General features: G+C 37.5%; 1 protein-coding gene across 3 annotated transcripts in view; it reads left to right on the forward strand.

Annotated features, from left to right (window-relative positions):
* LOC124775036 (probable multidrug resistance-associated protein lethal(2)03659) overlaps positions 1-19,521 on the forward strand; it is a 294,648-nt gene that overhangs the window by 188,786 nt on the left and 86,341 nt on the right. For all 3 annotated transcript variants that reach the window (XM_047249811.1, XM_047249810.1, XM_047249812.1), the window contains 2 exons: positions 7,029-7,108; positions 13,112-13,262. In XM_047249811.1, coding sequence (XP_047105767.1) covers positions 7,029-7,108; positions 13,112-13,262 — 231 coding nt within the window. The remainder of the gene's footprint in view (positions 1-7,028; positions 7,109-13,111; positions 13,263-19,521) is intronic.

Below are 19,521 nucleotides of genomic sequence, written 5' to 3' on the forward strand. Positions count from 1 at the left end.
GTGGAGGTCTGTTGTCTTTCTGATGATAACTGGTTCTGTCTTTGTACCAGTGATGGCCTTGTACTGGTTAAAAGGAAACCAGTTGAGAGCCTGCGACCACCTTGTCCGTGTGCTAGACACACTGGACCAACATTCGGAGTTATCACCTGGGGTGCAATTTCGTATGACAACAGGAGCACTCTTGTGGTTATCTTGTGCACCTGACTGAAAATTTGGATGTCAGTTTGGTGATTCAACCTGTCATGCTGCCATTCATGAACAACACTCCAGGGGGCAGCATTCCAGGATAACGCTTGCCCACATACTACTGTTGCAACCCAACATGCTCTGCAGAGTGTCAACATGTTGCCTTGGCCTCCTCGATCACCAGATCTGTCTCCAACTGAGCACATATGGGACATCATCAGACTAAAAATCCACTGTCATACAGAAACAGCATTAACCATCCGCATATTGACCAACCAAGTGCAACAGGCATGGGATTCCATCCCACAGACTGACATCCAGCACCTGAACCATACAAAGCATGCCCATTTGCATGCTTGCATTTAACATTCTGGCAGTTATGCTGGTCATTAATGTACCATTGTTCCACATTTGCAGTGGCTTACTCTTGCTTACATTAACCTGTGATCTTCCATTGTAAATCACTTAAATATGTTACCTAGACAAATGTAGTCACAAAATTTCATTACTCGACATTAGTTATTTTGTGGTGTTGCAATTTTTTTTCCATCAGTGTATTTAGAGATCCCAAGAATTTTAACAGGCCACCCTCACCGTGAACCCATATGGTAAAGATGTCATGAGTGTATCTAAACCAAATCAGGGGCTGAAGACTTATGGATCTCAGGAAAGCCTCCTCCAAATTTTTGAACCACGAAAAGTTTGGCATAGAGGGGAGCCATCCTGGTTCCCATGGCCATGCCTCTGGTCTGTTTGCATGTCTGCCACTCAAAGGTAAAATTGTTGTTGATTGAAGGTGGAGGGGGAAGAAAGAAAAGGAAAGAGAAGGAACAGTTGATGTCAGCTGCATCAGGATTTTATGCCGCATCAGTGGTGACGAGTGAAAATATATGTGGGACCAGGATTTGAACCTGGGATCTCCTGCTTAGTAGGCTGTTGCTGTAACCACTGCACCACCTGGACACAGTGTTTCGTGCAATTGTGTGGACTATCTTGGCATGCCTTCTGGCCGGCCCATATTCTCACCCATCATCACGTATTTGCAGTCCCTGTCCATGTCCTCCGTGCTTGCCAGTTTGAGATTCACAGGAGGTTGAACAAAATTGTGCATCCACACTGAAGGTGGTAGGTTCATTGCCCACCAAGGCAAATCAAGTATATGAACGCTTTGTGTCTGTTCTTTTGGACATGTCTGAAAGAACAGAGACCATATGGAATCCATGGCTGTGATACTTATGTAAATTAAAGGTGGAGGGGGAGAAAGGATAGGAAAGGGAAGGAACTACTGATGTCAGTTGCATCTGGTTGGTGCAGTGGTTAACCAACTGCCTAGTAAGCAGGAGATCCTGTGTTTGAATCCCAGTCCAGCACACATTTTACTTCATCATCACTGATTCCGCATTACGTCCCAATACAACTGACATTCATAATTCCTTTTGTTTCTCCCCCCCTCCACCTTCAATTCAAATAACATGAATCACAGCTGCAGATTAGGCAGAAACTGCAGCTGTAATACATGTTGTGTAAATTGGTTTGGATAAGTGTGAAAGAACAGATGCCATGCACTCATGAAAATATAAAGTTGGTTAAGTTGAGCAGGAAGGATGTCACAGGTTTGGGTGCTGTTTGAGGAAATCCTCAGCAGCAGACAGATCATGTATATGGTGGATGTTGATGTGGATGAAGGTGGTATATCTGGCACAGATATCAGACAATCAAGAAAACTGTTAGTTTCTGTAATATAGGCAGGAAATCTTTGTACTGTAGGTTGCAGGTGTTGATCAACTAAGGCAGATAAATGTTTTCTGGGTGCTTTGAAGTCAACAGCTATGGAACAGCTTGGTTGATTGGGTGGTCAGGTTAGTGGATCTTGGGAATAAGGTAAAAGGTGATGGTGTGTGGTTTGGGTGGGGTAAGAAATTCTATGGATTGAGGTGTTAGTCCTTGGGAGTAGCCTGAGATTTTCAGGATTGTATGTAGGTCAATTTGTATGACAGGGATGAAATCTTGATGATAGATGTTTTACATAGATGTGTCGGACAGTTGGAATACACCCTTGCTTACATACTACCATCAGTCAAATTCCACAGAGATAGATCCATTGTCTGCTTGGAGGATAATGATGGATTCGAGTTTTTAGGGAATGAAGAGCCTGCAGTTCTGTAGAGTACAGGTTAGGATCATGTTGTAGGGGCCTGAGGAAAGGTTGTAAAGCACAACTGTATGTTAGGAATTTTGGAAGGCTTGTAAGGAATGATTTTGAGGTAGCTGTGGTGGATCAAGTTGGGATTGTTGTCTGAACTGTTCAAGGCTGTGATCAATGGCAGATTATTTGTTGGAAAGGTTTTGAGACTGGGTTGTAAAGCAACATTTCCAGTTGGCATTACATGTGAAGGGAAGTAGGTCCTTCACCAAAGCAGCATGATTAAATGCAGGTTTAGGGCTGTATGTGAGACTCTAGGATAATACAGACAATTCAGGAGGGGAGATTGCCTTAGATGAGAGGTTGAGAACACTGCAATGCTGTGACTGGTTCTTGTGATCGTGAGTTATCCTTGCTTCGGAAGGCAGTGGTGAACACTAGGGGATGTTAAGAATGTTTACTGAGCTCAGTTTGTAGGAGAGGAGTAGTGGTTGATGGTGGGGCTGTTTAGGTAGATGGTAAGGGACAGGAAGGGAAACATCACTGTTGAAGTAGTTTAGGAGAAGGTGGGATAGCTTTTTGAGGTGCAGTGTGGCCTGTTGTTACAGTTTGAAGTTGGCTTGGTGGATGATAGCATGTAAGGAAATGTGAGGAGCAGATAACTGGAGGATTTTTTTAGAAGGAGAGAAGTCTGGTTGAGTGGAAATTGGCAGATGAGGCATATATGTCACTGATTATCTGGGTAAGTTCAAGGATGGGACCTAAGTTCTGACAGTACGAAAACATGATTTCAAAATGACCAAATGTAATAGATGATGGGATTCATCATGGCAAGGAAGGAGGGTTTGGAGTGTTAGAGATTATGGGAATGGCAAAAAAGAAGCAGAGGTGGAAAAAAGAGAGAAAAATGAAAAAAAGCAAATGAAAATAGACTTGAAAAGTTTGTGCAAAAATCATGAGAATAGACAAAAGTTAACAAGTGGTAATGAGTGGCCAAGAATTTCTCACCATATATGTTGAGTATATGATTTAAAAAAAATAGAAAAAATAATGATGGGGAAAAAATTGTGATTGCGAAAGTCATGAAAACAGAAAAAAAATTTAAATACATGGCAAGTAGAAAATGAAGTCATTTGAGAAAACATAGTCTACTGTGTTAGGCAAATAAAATAATGCAGGAGATTGCAGTAAAAATCAATCTGTCCAGTTTGGTGAAGAACAAAAGCATAAGAACATGAAGGAGTTCTGTAGAAGCAAGGTAATTGGAGACTGGAAAAGAAAATTGCTCTCAAATTTCCAAATAAATTGGCAAAAGATGATCAGGAGAAGGCCCTGCAATGTAGTGAACTTCAAGTAAAGTGTTATAATCAAATTCACAAATAACAATGGACCCATCTAAGTGTATGGAAATCAGTACTAGAAAAGATGTAGGGGCAAGATGTTGTTAATATAGGTGATACAGATAAATAAACAAGCAAACTTTCACATAATGTTGAAAACAGACTACAATTTGAACAAGATAAATGACAGCAATGACTGGCAAAGGGGCTTCATAAAAAGGAACGATGGCCTCATAGGCTAACACATCAACAACATCAATCAGTTTTTGAAAATATAATGTAATTGCATAGATAAAAAATTTATTCTTCATGAGGTGGCAGGAGAAGCTGCATACAATTTATTGAAATTTGTAAGCTTTTGGAGCCAGTGGCTCTTTCTTCTGGCAGAAGAGTTGGAGAGGAATGAAAAGGGGTGTTCGAAAAGGACTGGTGAGGTTTAGAAAATTTGGAGAGTTCGGAAAAGTTGTCCAGAACCCCAGATCAGGGGAGACTTACTGGACTGGATTAGAAGAAAAGAATGATTGTTGGGGAGTGCACAGAATGAGGTCTGAAAACCTGAGAGTTTAAAAGTGGAAGATAGGGTAACATGCAAGACAGAGATTACTGACCAAACATTGAGCATGAGTTAATAATAGCAGAAAGTAGAGGTGGAGGGCAGGGGTCAGGGAAAGACAGACAAGTTAGAAAATTAAACTTGTAGAAAACTAAATGGGAGTGAAGAAGGAATAGTCACTGAGAAAAAAATACTGAGACAGAAGAAATTGATGTAATTAAAGGCTAGCTGGATGGCAAGAATGAAGGACATGTTGTAACGCCAGCTGCCACCTGCAGAGTTCTGAGAAACTGGTGGCTGGGCGAAAAATCCAGATGGCACGTGTGGAGAAAAAGGCACTAAGGTCACAGCTGTCATGTTGTAGATTATGCTCTGCAACAGGATATAGCATGTTACCAGTATACACCCTCTGCCTATGCCCACTCATCTTAACTGATAACTGGGTGGTAATCATGCCAATGTAAAAGGCCAAACATTATTTACATAACAGCTGGTACATGACATGTGTCAATTAATAGGTGACTCTCCCTTTGATAGTATATGTTTTACCTGTTACAGTGCTGTTATAGGTGATGGTAGGAGGGTGCATAAGGCAAGCCTTACAGTGGGGACAGTAGGGCATAGGGTCTGACAAGGATATTGTGGGAATTGGTAGGGTGATGAAAAGCTATTCTAGGTGTGTTGGGCAAAATGTCAGACAGAATGGACCTCATTTCAGGGCATGATTTTAGGAAGTCATAGCCTTGTCAAATACCAGGTTAATACTGAATGATGAAAGGTGTGCTCATAAGCAGTTTTTTGGAAGGATCAGCAGTACCAGGATTGGTTCTGATGGCCTGGGAAATCTGCTTTCGAACTAGGCTGGTGCAATAATTATGTCCACTGAAGATTGATGTGAGAATGGTTTTATATTGATGTAAAGGGTCTACATCTGAACAAATATATTTGATAATTTGCACGGTCATAATAAATTTGTTGTTAGAATCATGGCAGTTGGGGAGGGGGGAGGGGGAGGTGCTGTGATGACATTCAGTGCAGTTACCTCATGCTTATGAAACTACATGTGTACTCGCTCGGCTGTGGAGTTCTTGAATTGTAGGTACCCTGAAAAGTAGATACGCATGCCCAAAATTGTGAAACCTGTTTTTGTCTAAAATAGTTGTGAGTTGCATCTTTCTTTTTTCATATGTTGAAGTCCCAGTTGTGTCTTATACACCCTGCCAATAAGAATCAAATTGGTGAGGGTCAGTTGTTATGGTCCCATTGTAAGTGCAAAACATCCTACCCTGAGAGTCTTGTTTCGTTTATCTACACCTATGTATTAACTGTATATCTCCTGCTGTATCTCAAGACATTTAACATATATTGTTTCATTGTTGTCTAACCATTCATATTTATTTATGGTAGTGATAAGAAATCAGTGTCCATTTGAAATTTTATAAAATAAAAGACTTAAGCTCTTTGCTGTGAACCAGCTATCACCGAAGTTTTGTGTACCATGGCAGAGTTTGGTTTTGATTAGTGTGATCATCAGCAAATGATACAGTTCTTCAACAGTCTTTTAAAGTTATTTATTGAAGTGTCAGTAATGTAAGGTTAAGTACAGTGGCAGACCTTTTGAAATGCCAAATTTCATGTTCTCTCTTTCTGATCTCAATTTTGTTCTTACCCTCTGCTTTGTGATATGTGTTTAATACTTAAACCATGGATAAATGATGCCATATAAGCCATGAAACTTAAGTTTTACAAGTTTTATTTTATTAATGACATTTCACAGGGAAAGAACTTCGGAACATCACTGAATGTATAAACAGGGTAGTTTTCATCATTTGTCTCCTAAAGGACTTAATTAGTGACATATGACAGAATATATTCCTGGGGTCACAATATTTGTTATTTCTTATGGTTTTTATCTTGCCATTAATGCTTATTGGTGGTGTAAACAATGCCTATTGGAGTAAATTTAACTTGACAGTATGCTTTTATTTATTAGCAAGTAACTTGTGCTTGTTTTCAGAACTCATGTTTATACCTATGTATGATTTAAAAATGATAAAGTTAGTTAAGTCTGTATATTTTGATTAACCAATGAGTTATTATTATCATTTTTGGGTGAAAGCTAGACTACAAAGATTCAGATTTATTCCTGGAATCATGATGTTTATCTGATTTCAAAAACTTCTAGGACCTATCTATAGATGTTGAACTCATTGTGCTTGTGGTTAAGGTGAAGTGTAGAGCACTTATTATCTACCTGTATAAACTCATGCAAACAAAAAGATAACTGTATGGACACACTTCAGCCAGTTCCTGGAAGAAGACTGAAATGTCACATCAGAACTTTCACTCCAAAGTTTCTCTTTGGGGACGTGGAATCATACTGTATTATGTGCTCTGACACCAGGATTGTATAATAAACGGATGAGAACATCAACTGACATGATTCAGATCATTGCACACTTTGTTTATAATTGGCATTTGCTTCTTTTTCCAATCATCATGTTTGTGGCACACACATCTTCTATAAATCCACCAAGCTTGAGATAAGTTATTGATGTGGAGTATTGGCTGATATTTCAGTGCTCCCAAATAGAGAGATTAAATCCCATAAGTAATGTAATTACATGTAGCTATCAGCATCTCAACACTTGCCACCTCATATTGTGCTCAATAATTATGTAGCTGTGTCTTCACTAACTATTCCCTCTTCCAGAGCTTTCATTCTCATCATTGTTTCTCTACAGCAAGTTTTATCAACTGGAAGGCTACAATACATGTCTTATTAACATTTTATTATACCTTTTAGGTAGAATCCTCAACCGGTTTTCAAAAGACATAGGAAATGTGGATGAAATTCTTCCTCTTACTGTAGTAGACTGCTTCCAGGTAAGCATTTTAGTTTCAGCTTATAACTGGTCAGACATCTTTACTTCATATGTAGTTTACTGTGGTGTTAACTGGCAGGGTCCAAATTCAGCTACCTTACCCATCCTCCATTTAATGTTTATTTTTCATCATTTTAATTGTAATGTAGTTGTTGGCATACCATTACTAGTGATACTCTAAATAATGCAAAGACATTTCATTTCTTTATTGGTCCTCTGACTGTGTGACTAGATTAAAAACATGGGGGGAGCAGGTGGTGACAGTGATAGGCAGATGGCATCTGCTTCAGATCTGTATGGTGTGAGCCAGCTACAGTCTCAGTGACCAGTGGATTCTCTAGCATCCAGGCCTAATGGCATTTGTCCGAGACTGTAGCATCTGATATGGTAAAGTGGTCAATTTGTAACGCTGCCAGTTGTTCTGGTGATCCAGGTCTGAGTCCAGCAAGCTGCAGGGATAGAGGAATCAAGCACACAAGCAGTGCAGTGATTGCTGTTGACTAGTGTGAAGAGGACTGGTGGATCGGCATAGAAGATTTGCTGTGTGTAGTTAGAGGACTTTTTTAGACTCTGTAGTACTTTTAATAATATTGATTATCTGCATATCTGAGCAACTTCCATGAACAAAAACATGGTGACCATGCAGCAGGGTAATTTGTTCTGTACAGGGCACCATTTACAAATTATGAATTTTCTCCAACCCCATGATTTTTGCTGCACAGTGCACTCTTTTTCCATTACTGAATATCTCTAAATATATATTGGTTTTTCTGTACATTTTTGAAGTCAAAAACTGACTTACTCTCTGAATGACTGTCAATGCCCTGCCTAAAATGATGGCCCTAGAAACATGAACTTTGAAGGCAACAATTTTTGTATGAGATAGTCACCAACTAAGATACAATTTTTTGAGATTAATCTCCTAAATTGTAAAATACATATTTATATTCTGTTTGGAACACTGGTGAGGAGTGTTGCCTGTCCAATTGTTGCTCCACTGTGACAGGAGCACTATATGTTGTTAATGTGTGTGCAAGATTTTAGTAGTTGAAAAGAAGTTGATGTCATCTATCTGTTTGGCCACCGTATAACTGCAGGGATAGAAAATTTTAATGTAAATAATTATAAGTTAACTGGATATTCATGTAAATCCAATGTGGATAACAGAGTCATCATATTTGTAAAATGAAATATAAATAAAGTAAATTCAGTATAGATCAGGATGCAGAAGCAAGTGCTTGTGAGGTACTGTTGGGAAATGTGATTTTTACAGTATACAGGGTCTACTGGGTAATTTGGAAATTTCAATGAAAAATTTTGTTTTATTACTGTGCTCTCTGTCAGATACAATGAAGGGGCTATTAATTGGTTTAAATTGTAACATAAATTTCATGGGGGACAGTAAGAGTGATCTAGAAGTGCTTTTAACCACTTGTAATTTGGTATGAGTCATAAATTTCCCTACTGAAGTTGCTCAAGGTAATAGTGCCCTTGAAGATAATGTATTCATTCAACAAACTGAAGTTAAAGAGGCACATGCCTATCCAGTGGTAAATAGATTGTCAGACCTCAGTGTACAGTCAGTCACATTGTACTGTATAACTTAAGTTTCATGTATGATTTGGAAACCCTCTAAGAAACCCACAAATTAAATGTAATAATGGCAAGTCATTAAATAACCTGGGATCACTACACATATCTGAGTCTCTTCACAATGAATAGAGGTCTTGTGCAAACGAGCCAGAATAAATAATGAGCTAGAAATACTGTCTAAGTATAAACAGTACTGTGACATACTAAGAAACATTGTAAAAGTCTAGGAATACACTCTTATTGTATGGAATAGGCAGTTTAGATGATAAAATCAAATCAGTATGGAATGTTATTAACAGAGAGACAGGGAAAGACTCGGTAGAAGCTGACATTATTTCTTTTAAAGAAAATTGAAGCATTGTAAAAGAAAATTCATTGTAGTAGATATTTTTAATAATTACTTTTTAAAACTAGGTGTGAAAATTAGTGCAAATAGTTCAAAGGAGAAAGCAAAACAACACACTGGAGAATAAATACATAGGAAGTTTAGTGAATTAAAAATTAATCTTACATACCCATCTGAAATAAGAAAGATCATAATGACTCTAAAGAGTAAAAATTCATATGATGAGGAGAATATTTGCAAAAAGACACTAAAAAGCCATGGCCGTATAATATGCAGCATTCATAGCCACTTGTGTAAAGCATCATTAACTCAGAGTGTTTTCCCAGAAAAACTGAAATACACCATTTTTACGCCTCTCTATAAAGATGGTAATTCCACAACATTAATAACTACCACCCAGTATCACTCCATATATAATTTTCTATAATTTTTGAAAAGGTAATGTATTCCGTTGTTGTGACTCACCTTTGCAGTAATACAATCAAAGTTTGGATTTCATAAGGGCCATTCTACTGAGTTAACTATTTATACATTTACTGAGCACATAGTAATATTTTTTTAATTATAGAACATGACCAATTGGGATCTTTTAAGGCATTTGATTGCGTTAATTATATTCAGACAGATGTAGCAGTAAAACAGGTGATTTGGAAACCCTGGAAATAGCACATTACACTAGGAATCAGAAAACTACCAGTCACAATAAGTGGAAAACCCGGGTTTGAGTCTTGCTTCAGCACAAATTTTTGTTGCAATCATATCATTATTGTTGTCCATATACACAACTTTGAATATGTTTCATGCATGCTTTAGGCTATTTTTTGACAAAGGGTCCATATTGGTTTAAGCACTTATTGCTTTGTGGAATGAGTTTGAGTATAGCCCCTCAAAAAAATACTATCCTTACATGATCAGCCAGATGCTTGGAGTGAGGTCTGAGTTGCAATGAGGGTGGTTGATGACATCCCAGTGAAATTGTTTCAACAGTGTGATGGTCTACTTGGCTGTGTGAGGTTGTGCATTGTTGTGAAGAAAGATGACACCCTCAGTGAGATGGCTTGGCTGTTTTCTCCCAATTGCTTCATGCAGTTGTGTCAAGGTCTTGCAGTATCAGTCATCAGTCACTTGTTTTCCCTCTTTCCAAAAACTCCAGGTGTAAGACACCTGAGATGCCCCAAAACATTGTAGCCGTCATCTTCACGGCAGATGGTGTCACTTTAAATTTCTCTGTCTTTCTAGAGGACGAGTGTTTCCACTCCCTTGATGACCACTTACTGCTATAGGTGTTCTGGTGGACCTATGTTTCATCGTCCATGACAATGCAGTGCCCGTGTGTTGGTTGGTTCACATTCGAGGAACCCATCAGGAACAAGAATTTCTGGTACTGCAAAATATTATCAACAATGAGACAAGTGATTCCAAGCAACATTCCCAGTTTTACCATCATATGCCATAATGTGATCCCCCTGTTATCCTGAATCTGCTTCTCCAGGTGAACTGTGTTCAAACTGTTGTTGCCGTACTGGATCAGTAGCTGCAATCCTTTTTCGGTGATTTCTTCCCTACTGGTCAGTAACTTCTGACACCATTTCGTGACATTCTGATGAGATATTACAGTTTCCCCGTAAACCTCTACAAACTGCTGGCGAATTTCAGCTGCAGTTACATGTTTCTCCCACAGAAGTTGCTTGAATTTTTAACTAAATAAATTGTAATATTTTAATATTATATAATACAAGTTGATCTCTGTATCTGTGTGTGCTCTGTATCTGTTTTCTGTAGTGTTTTAATGATTCTAAGAAAATATGTATTTTCTTTTTCTATATTGCTGCCCAAAGAATTTACTGTAAATTTTTATATAATTATATCTAAAAACAAAGATGATGTGACTTACCAAACGAAAGTGTTGGCAGGTCGATAGACACACAAACAAACACAAACATACACACAAAATTCAAGCTTTCGCAACAAACGGTTGCTTCATCAGGAAAGAGGGAAGGAGAGGGAAAGACGAAAGGATGTGGGTTTTAAGGGAGAGGGTAAGGAGTCATTCCAATCCCGGGAGCGGAAAGACTTACCTTAGGGGGAAAAAAGGACATGTATACACTCGCGCACACACACACACACACATATCCATCCACACATACACAGACACAAGCAGACATTGTGTCTGTGTATGTGCGGATGGATATGTGTGTGTGTGCGAGTGTATACCTGTCCTTTTTTCCCCCCTAAGGTAAGTCTTTCCGCTCCCGGGATTGGAATGACTCCTTACCCTCTCCCTTAAAACCCACATCCTTTCGTATTTCCCTCTCCTTCCCTCTTTCCTGATGAAGCAACCGTTTGTTGCGAAAGCTTGAATTTTGTGTGTATGTTTGTGTTTGTTTGTGTGTCTATCGACCTGCCATCACTTTCGTTTGGTAAGTCACATCATCTTTGTTTTTAGATATGTTTTGCCCACGTGGAATGTTCCCCTCTATTATATTCATATCATTTTTATATAATTATGTACTCAAATTTCTGTATATGCTACAAGATTATCAAATTGTATTTGTAAAAAACTGACTCGTTCTATGTCCTTGTGTATCCAACACAGTTGGACCTATGGAACACGAAATAAATCAAATCAAATCAAATAACTAAGTAGGTTTCGTCAGAAGACTAGTTTTCCAAACAAGCTGCTATTTGTGCTTACCTACAACTAGTGCTGTAGGTGGCAGATGACTGAAACTCTGCACAGTTGCCAACCGCATGTATTGGAATTACAGCATACTACTAATTTCTGTATAACAGATGAAACTCGAGGAATATCAGCCCTGTAACCTTAGTTTCTCATCACCCTTTGCATGTACACCATAATCAAAAGGTCTGTTATTGTTGAAATATGATAAAACAACTAACTGAACTGTTTGTATGTTGTTTAGATATTCATAGTTATAAAAATTTGATTGAAAAGTAATGCCCATGAAAAGAGAGTCAGACACACAGTTACAAGTAAGGCTGTTCAATGATAATTGATAAAGGGGCTTAAAAACTAGTGTTTCAACATCAATACTGAAGTCCTTGAAACATCATAACATTGAGGTGCAAACAAAAAGTTGATCTTCAATGTCTGCAAAAATTAGGTAACTTATTGCCACTGTGAATCTTTTTCTGAACATGTCTCATAACAACATCAGTGCATTTGGAAGAAAAGGTCATATGGCATTTGGTCACATGCTCAATTCAATAGTAAAAAGGCTGACCGACTGTCAAAGTTGTTTAGTGCTATGAAAAGGATTGTAATCTGCTTTAAATAAATGTAGCGGCAAGTGATGAGCTAAAAAAGGAATCAGACCTCAAACTAATTTAAGAAGAACCCTCTAAATGGAATTCAACTTTCTATATTACTGAAAGATTTTGACAGCTACATCCAGTGGTTGATAATATCACTAAAAACCATGCTAGAGTACCATTCATGTTAATAGCCACAGGCATTGTTGATGTAGCAGAAGAGTGTGACATTGTGCAGCTCACAGAAGTGGCTATTCACAAAGTTTACATAGAAAAATATGTTACAAGCAGTGAAGTAATCCATGTAACTAGAATGTTGAATATCAAAATATATGGCATGCAACAAGTACAGACTTTTGGACAGAGTCATAATGCAAATCATAAAGAACTTTGTACCAGCTGAATGTGGTAATACGTTAGCTACATTACTGTTACTTGAACATAGATTCAAGATCATACACTTTCAGCAGGCTATAGCATATTCAGATTCAATCAGAACCATCAAAAATTTTTCATGAGCTGTAGAATCAACTGTCAATAAAGTTGGAAAAAATGTTGATACATTAAACCAGGAAACCAAGTTTGATTTATGCAGTGAACATAATAAACTAGCACATGAAAAGAATGATTTTGCCTTTTGGTTGTTCTGACGAGTCGATAAAAAAAATTAATACACACTTTCTTTCAGTACTTCTGTAATACTTAAATCTCAATGGAAAGTAAAATGTAGAACATTATATGTAAACCTCCAAGTATCATATTTGCATGCTCATGATCTTGTGGTTCTTTCAGATTGTTCTTACACTTATAGGAACGGTTATCACAGTTGCTATAGTTAATTTTTGGACGCTGGTGCCAACTGTAGTATTGATTGGTGTATTCTGGGTGATTCGAACAGTATTCCTTAGTGCATCACGCAGTCTGAAACGTCTTGAATCAATAAGTGAGTACTTTAGAGACTATAACAGTTTTTTTCCTCTGTACTGGTATGACTAACAAATGTATGTAATAGTCTATTTGTGTGCCATAGCTCACGTGTTTGTGAATGTAAATGTCTATTGCAGGTTCATCATAAGGATTCATACAAATTATATTTCCAGTACATGTAATATCTTTGGTAGTAATGAAATATTTATGTGTTAGATGAAGAAATCAGTTGGTTCTGATTTACTACTGGAGGAAATGAAGTGAATTAGATAATGCCTGCAAAGAATGTGAAGTCAACATGGGTTTTTCTTCTTTTTTATTAAAAAAAAGGAAGAAAGAGCTAACTAAGTATGAATGAAAATTTTTGTTTGCTAATGGAAAATCGATAGGTGCAAATTTGTTATGGTAGAATAGTGTGGCACACTAACCACAGTTTATTAATCACTTGCAGTTTAACTAAGAAATTATGTGGTCCATTTATCATCCATTTTCCTTGTTACATATCCTGCCCAACACCATTTAATTTTAATTATGGTCACAAATATATCATCCTTTTCAGTCAATAGTTTGACGCATAGATTATTCTCTTCTGACAGACTTTAGTTCTTGAATGTATTTCATGTAAAAAATCCATCTCTCAGTGTCAAAACTGGTAATACATACTAAATGTAAATGTTCATTAGGCACATCAGAATCTTAGTTTTGAAAATCATATTTAGTTTACTGAAAGCACTTCAGGTCATGTTTCCTCTTATGTTTATTTCTTTTTCTGTCAACCACTCACTCTATTCAACAGCCCTAAATGCAAAAGCTCATCAGCATTATTTTTTATTTCTACTGTTTTGTTTGAATGTATTTGTTGCTAGTGACCTGCCTGGCTTTGCATGGGTAACACTAAGTTCTACAGCTAGATGACTTGTCTAGCCTATTGGTCATTTTGTTGATGGGTTACTGCATAGAGTTATAATAAAAATTCAGAGAACAATATTAAGTAACTGCATGTATCACTTTCATACAACTTAAACTGTTTAAGCAGTGCACACCAGGAAGATTCTCAGGAGGCAGAAATTTTCTTTCTTTCTTATTTACTTGGTGTTTGGAGTGGCATTTCATAGCAATGATGGAAACTGTGAGCTACCATGCCGCCTAGTCCACCCAACTGTAGCACCAGTTCGGTGGGAGCTACAGCCACTTGCCAGATGCCTCACTGCATTGCCAGTGTGTCTCCCTATGTAATTTACAAGTTTGATTACAAAATAATGAAACAAGGCATGGTAGATGCTGCATAAAAAACAGTGTCCTTAAGTGGATACGTAGCACGTTTATTTGGTGACTACGCTACTTAAAGAAAAAAGAAAGAAATAGCCTCAAAATTTACAGCTGATGTGGTGGCACTAGAAAGTGGTATGACGTAATAGGAATTGCAGACACTGAGTAAAGCTTTGATCTTGTCTGACAGTGTCACCAGGATGACACTGATATTTTTCTATGTGAGATGCAGAATAATCATCTCTGGTGGAAGACACAGTGTGAATCTGATTTATGGTCTCAGCTGCATAGCAGGCATAGAGACAGCACAGTGCAAGTGCGTCTCAAAACTTCATGGTAAGTGGCACAATGTGGTATATCCCTTGCAGTGTGGGTGCAGAGCAGAAGCTGATGTTGACATCACGAGGAGAAGATGAAGACTGAGAGTGAGGCTGGGTCCTCAGAAGCCTGTTATACCATTGTCCTATACCAGTAGCCAGTGACTGTTTATGTAGTTATCCAGTCACATGGCAGGATCAACAACTTGGGATAAAAGTAAATGCATGAAGGAAGAAATTTGCTGCCTTAGCAGATAGCTGTAGCAAGCTAGGGACATACAGAACTGCTAAGGCAGCTGTGAAGCAAAAAGCTGCCACAACCCCTTGCTGAATGATGGAATCTAGAGGCAGTCTGGAATGAGCTACATTTGTGTGTGAAGTTTTACTGCATTTCCCAACATAATATTAGTACAGAGCACCATCTGCCACATAACATCTGTTATGGTATTGACTTAGTTGTACACTTACAAATGGTAAAACTGATATTTGTGTAAATTTTACCTCACAGATTTATGAATTTTAGGAGGGTGATATTAACAATTATATTGTTTTATTTCTCTGGCCTTCTTACTATGAGTAAACTGTGCTTGTAAGTAACTGGAAATGTAATTAGCTTTTGCATAATTTGTTAACTTACTGATCTTAATGAAATCTGATGGCATAAAAGGCTGAGAGTATATTAAAAATCTCACCAAATGGACTTGCACCACTGTGATTCAGAAGGAGATCTTGAAGCAGCAGCTTCCTATAATGTAGTTCAGAATAAATCCTTTTGTCCATGGACTGGATTAGGTATGTAACATTGGATGGCAGTAAACTACACAATTATTTCTCAACTTTTCAACTGAAGCTAGATGAGATGGAGCTCTGCTCAACTTTTCAAACTGACTTATGAAACCAGTCATAAAAGACACATGCTGACATCCATATACTTCAAATCGTTTTTTGTAGCAGACTGGAGACTCGTGGGAGTATTTTCTCCAGAACAGATGGCTTTGCAGGTTTGCCAATTGTCATGAGTGGTAAATAATGAGTACCTGAAACATTGGCTCATGTTATTGCAGTCAGTTTTCCCTTTATTATTCTTAGCACCTATGGCACTCATGCCATTTCATGAAGTTAATATCTTTGTAGGTAACATTTTTAAGATTTAAGACTGTTGTATACTGCAAAAGTTTCATATCCCATAACATGTTTCCCAACCATGTAGCTAAAAATCACTTGCCAATAATTTATCCTCATCACAAAATTACCAGAAGATATCGTCAATATTGCTATAATCAGGGATCCAAATGCACATGTCTGATTTGCTGCTCATACAATTAGGTACAAACAACAGTGATTTGCTCTTGGGAAAGTCAACTGCTTCATACTTTCTCTCATCAACACTAACAGACATTTTTATTGTTCTGCTTATTTATCAGTTTTTTTCTGTTTCTTCTCAATCTCACAGTAATTTGAACTGATAAATTATAGTAACTAACAACTTAACACAATTTCTAACAATTACGAATACATTTTGTTTTTTCACTTTCTTTTCAAGTGAAACGACTATGTGTGTCTGTTTTGACATTGTGGTTTTCTTGGATATAACATTATATATGCACTGTTTAGTTGCTGGCAGATAACTAAAACTCGAATCAAAAACAATCATGCTGGTGTTTTGTGAATAGAAACAAGTCTTACAATCATAGAAAGAAAGCAGCTAGTAACATCCCTAGTCAGAGTATTTTCACTGAAACAAAGTGTCCTTAATCAACACTAAACCATGAGCTTTATCAGGTTGCAGCTCATGATGTCAGGCCACCAGATATGTAGTGTTGCCAGTAGATGTCACACTCAGCAAGTCATCTTTAGAAGCCTATATACAGTGAGAGAGGGGGCTAATGTCTCTATGGCAGCCATGTTTCTGCCAGATCGTGGTGGCACATACAAACTGACAATATCCAAGTGTGAAGTACACTCTTATACCTTTGGCACTGTGGTGAAAACATAAGGTTAAAGTGCAGAAAATAAACTAGTAAATGTGTTTTTGAACTATTGTATGCTTTCTGGACCAATAATACATCTCACTAGCACTCTTTACACTGACAGTATATGGAGTTCAATGTAATGACTGTGAAAGACAATTATTCAGCTGCATATTTATGCTTTGAAGCTTGTTTGGAAGAAAAATCACTGAGTAACAAGAACATAGACTAAAAGTTCAGTTTTTTTTTGTTTTTTTTTTTTTTTTTTTTTTTTTTTTTTTTTTTTTTTTAATCCAAGCAGTTTCCTCCATTTTTACTCAAAAGGATGCCTTAATATTACAGGAACTTGATCATTTTTTAAAAAAATTGTTCTCTGAGGAATGTTTTTAGTTTCTTTTTGAATACCTATATGCTATTAATTTCCTTTTGTATATTGATCGGAATCTTGTATACTTTTATTCCTGACTCAGTTACTGCCCTTTGGCCTTTTGTGAGAGTTGCAGAACCTTGGTGGAACTCTTAAAGAAATGTAGTCCACCAAAAAAATAAGTATGTTTCCATTCTTGGTGGAACAAATGATGTTTAGAGAAGCAAACTAATGTAGTAACATAAAACTTTGCGGAGCCACAGTGAGTCAAATGAAAAACCTAACAATTCTAGTGACAGACATCCCTCACAGTAGGCATCTAGTAGGTTGTAGCACATAAAAAATCAAAAAGCTGGACAATATTAGAGAAAGATGTGGTGGTCAACTGCAAATACATTTTTTTCCTGGATATTCAGTATCTCCTCTGTTTACTGTTAATGCCCACTAATTTCTCCTTTCTTTGTTCTGTGGAGAAACGAGCATATTAAATGCACCAAAATTATTGATGAATCTTCCTGGCAGATTAATCTGGTTTTAATCTGTGAGGACTTTTCATTTCAGCACACCTTTTGCTGCAGAGTGAAAAGTTATTATGTAGTATTGTTGATGTTTATAAGCTATTTCACATCTCTGTATCAAATTTTAATTTGTTTCATATGATCCATAATTGAATATAAAGTGACGTTATTTTTATTAGAAAATTCTGATTCAACATTATAATTTCCACTTGACAAAAACTGTAGATTTTAAATAAAAAATACTACAGTAATGGATATTCGAACTAGAGGCTTTTGCATCTCCAGACTTGATTGCTACATGTTCAGCTAAAGGCATCAATATGATATGAGTGAAATGTTTTATACTTAACAATGCTTGGAAATCATCTCCTTTTTGGAGATAACTTTTCCGAGTTTTTCATTTCTAAAATTGTGTCAACTGTTTTAGGAAACTGATGACTGATGACAGTCTTTCTAATCCTATAAATATACATTAAAAAAATTGAATAGGGCCAGTCTGTAAGGTCCTCTTGTTAGATAAAAGGCAATATCTATGTTCACAGGCATAAAATCTATAAGCCTACAATCTGACCAGTGTGCAAACACGTGAGAGTACATAACAAATCCAACAATAACTCAAATACATAGCAGTCATTTTTACAAGCCTTAAGAGAGTGAATCTCTGAGTGTGTCATCTACTGGCAGCACTGGGGACTTAGTATCCTGACGCCATGAGCCATGAGCCCAAAAAGCTCAGGATTTAATGCCGAGTGTCCTTAAAGGCCTTGTATGTATGATGGAACTGGAATGACAATGATAAAAATCTTTCATTCTAAATAAAACCACCAGATCAACTCATGTATAAGTTAAATAGAAAGTTAAACTGGTATTCTGTCCTGTGCCTTTGGGTAATATATCATCATTATCAGTGTCCTGCCAAAAGGCAGGTTTTCACATGGTAGTTCTCCAGGCTGTCCAGTCTTCTGCCATCCTCTTCAGGTCTGCATAATTTCCTCTTCCCTTTACGTCATCTGTCATCTTGTATCTCCTTCTTCCTCTCATTCTTCTCCCACAAACCAGTCCTTTCAAAGTACATGCTAGTTTTGCAAGGTTTTGCAGAAGAGCTTCTGTGAAGTTTGAAAGGTAGGAGATGAGGTACTGGCAGAATTGAAGCTGTGATGATGGGTTATGACTTGTGTTTGGATAGCTCATTTGGCAGAGCACTTGCCCACGAAAGGCAAAGGTCCTGAGTTCGAGTCTCGGTCCGGCACACAGTTTTAATGTACCAGGAAGTTTTGTTTTCCTTGCTCTATTTGCGAGTGGAACAGGAAAGTAAATAACCAGTAGTGATACAGGGTACCCCCACCACACACCATATGGTGGCTTGCGGAGTGTCCATATAGATGTAGATATTGTTCTTGCGGAGTATCCATATAGATGTAGATATTGTTCTCAATGAATGTCTCAACCAGTTCTTTTTTCTTTCTCTTGTATTCTTCAGCAGACATCTTCTCTCACCAACCCTTTCGAATACTCTTTCATTAATCACTCTTTCCATCCAGCTTATCCTCTCCATTCTCCTCCACATCCACATCTCAAATGCTTCTAACCTGCAATGTTTCTGTCCCATATAGTGCCACACCCCAGACAAAACATTTGCCAAGCCTTTTCCTTGGACCTTTATATAATTTGCCACATATCAGTCTCCTCTTTCTGTTGAATGCCTCCTTGTATGTAATATATATGGGGCATCAAATCCTGAAAGAACCTTGGATAATTAGAAGCCAAAAATAACCTATTCAAATCCCAATTAATAGGGGCCTTACTATGGAAAAATATGAAAATATGTGCGCTA

Source organism: Schistocerca piceifrons, chromosome 2 (genome assembly GCF_021461385.2).
Source record: "Schistocerca piceifrons isolate TAMUIC-IGC-003096 chromosome 2, iqSchPice1.1, whole genome shotgun sequence".
NCBI classification, from domain to species: domain Eukaryota; kingdom Metazoa; phylum Arthropoda; class Insecta; order Orthoptera; family Acrididae; genus Schistocerca; species Schistocerca piceifrons.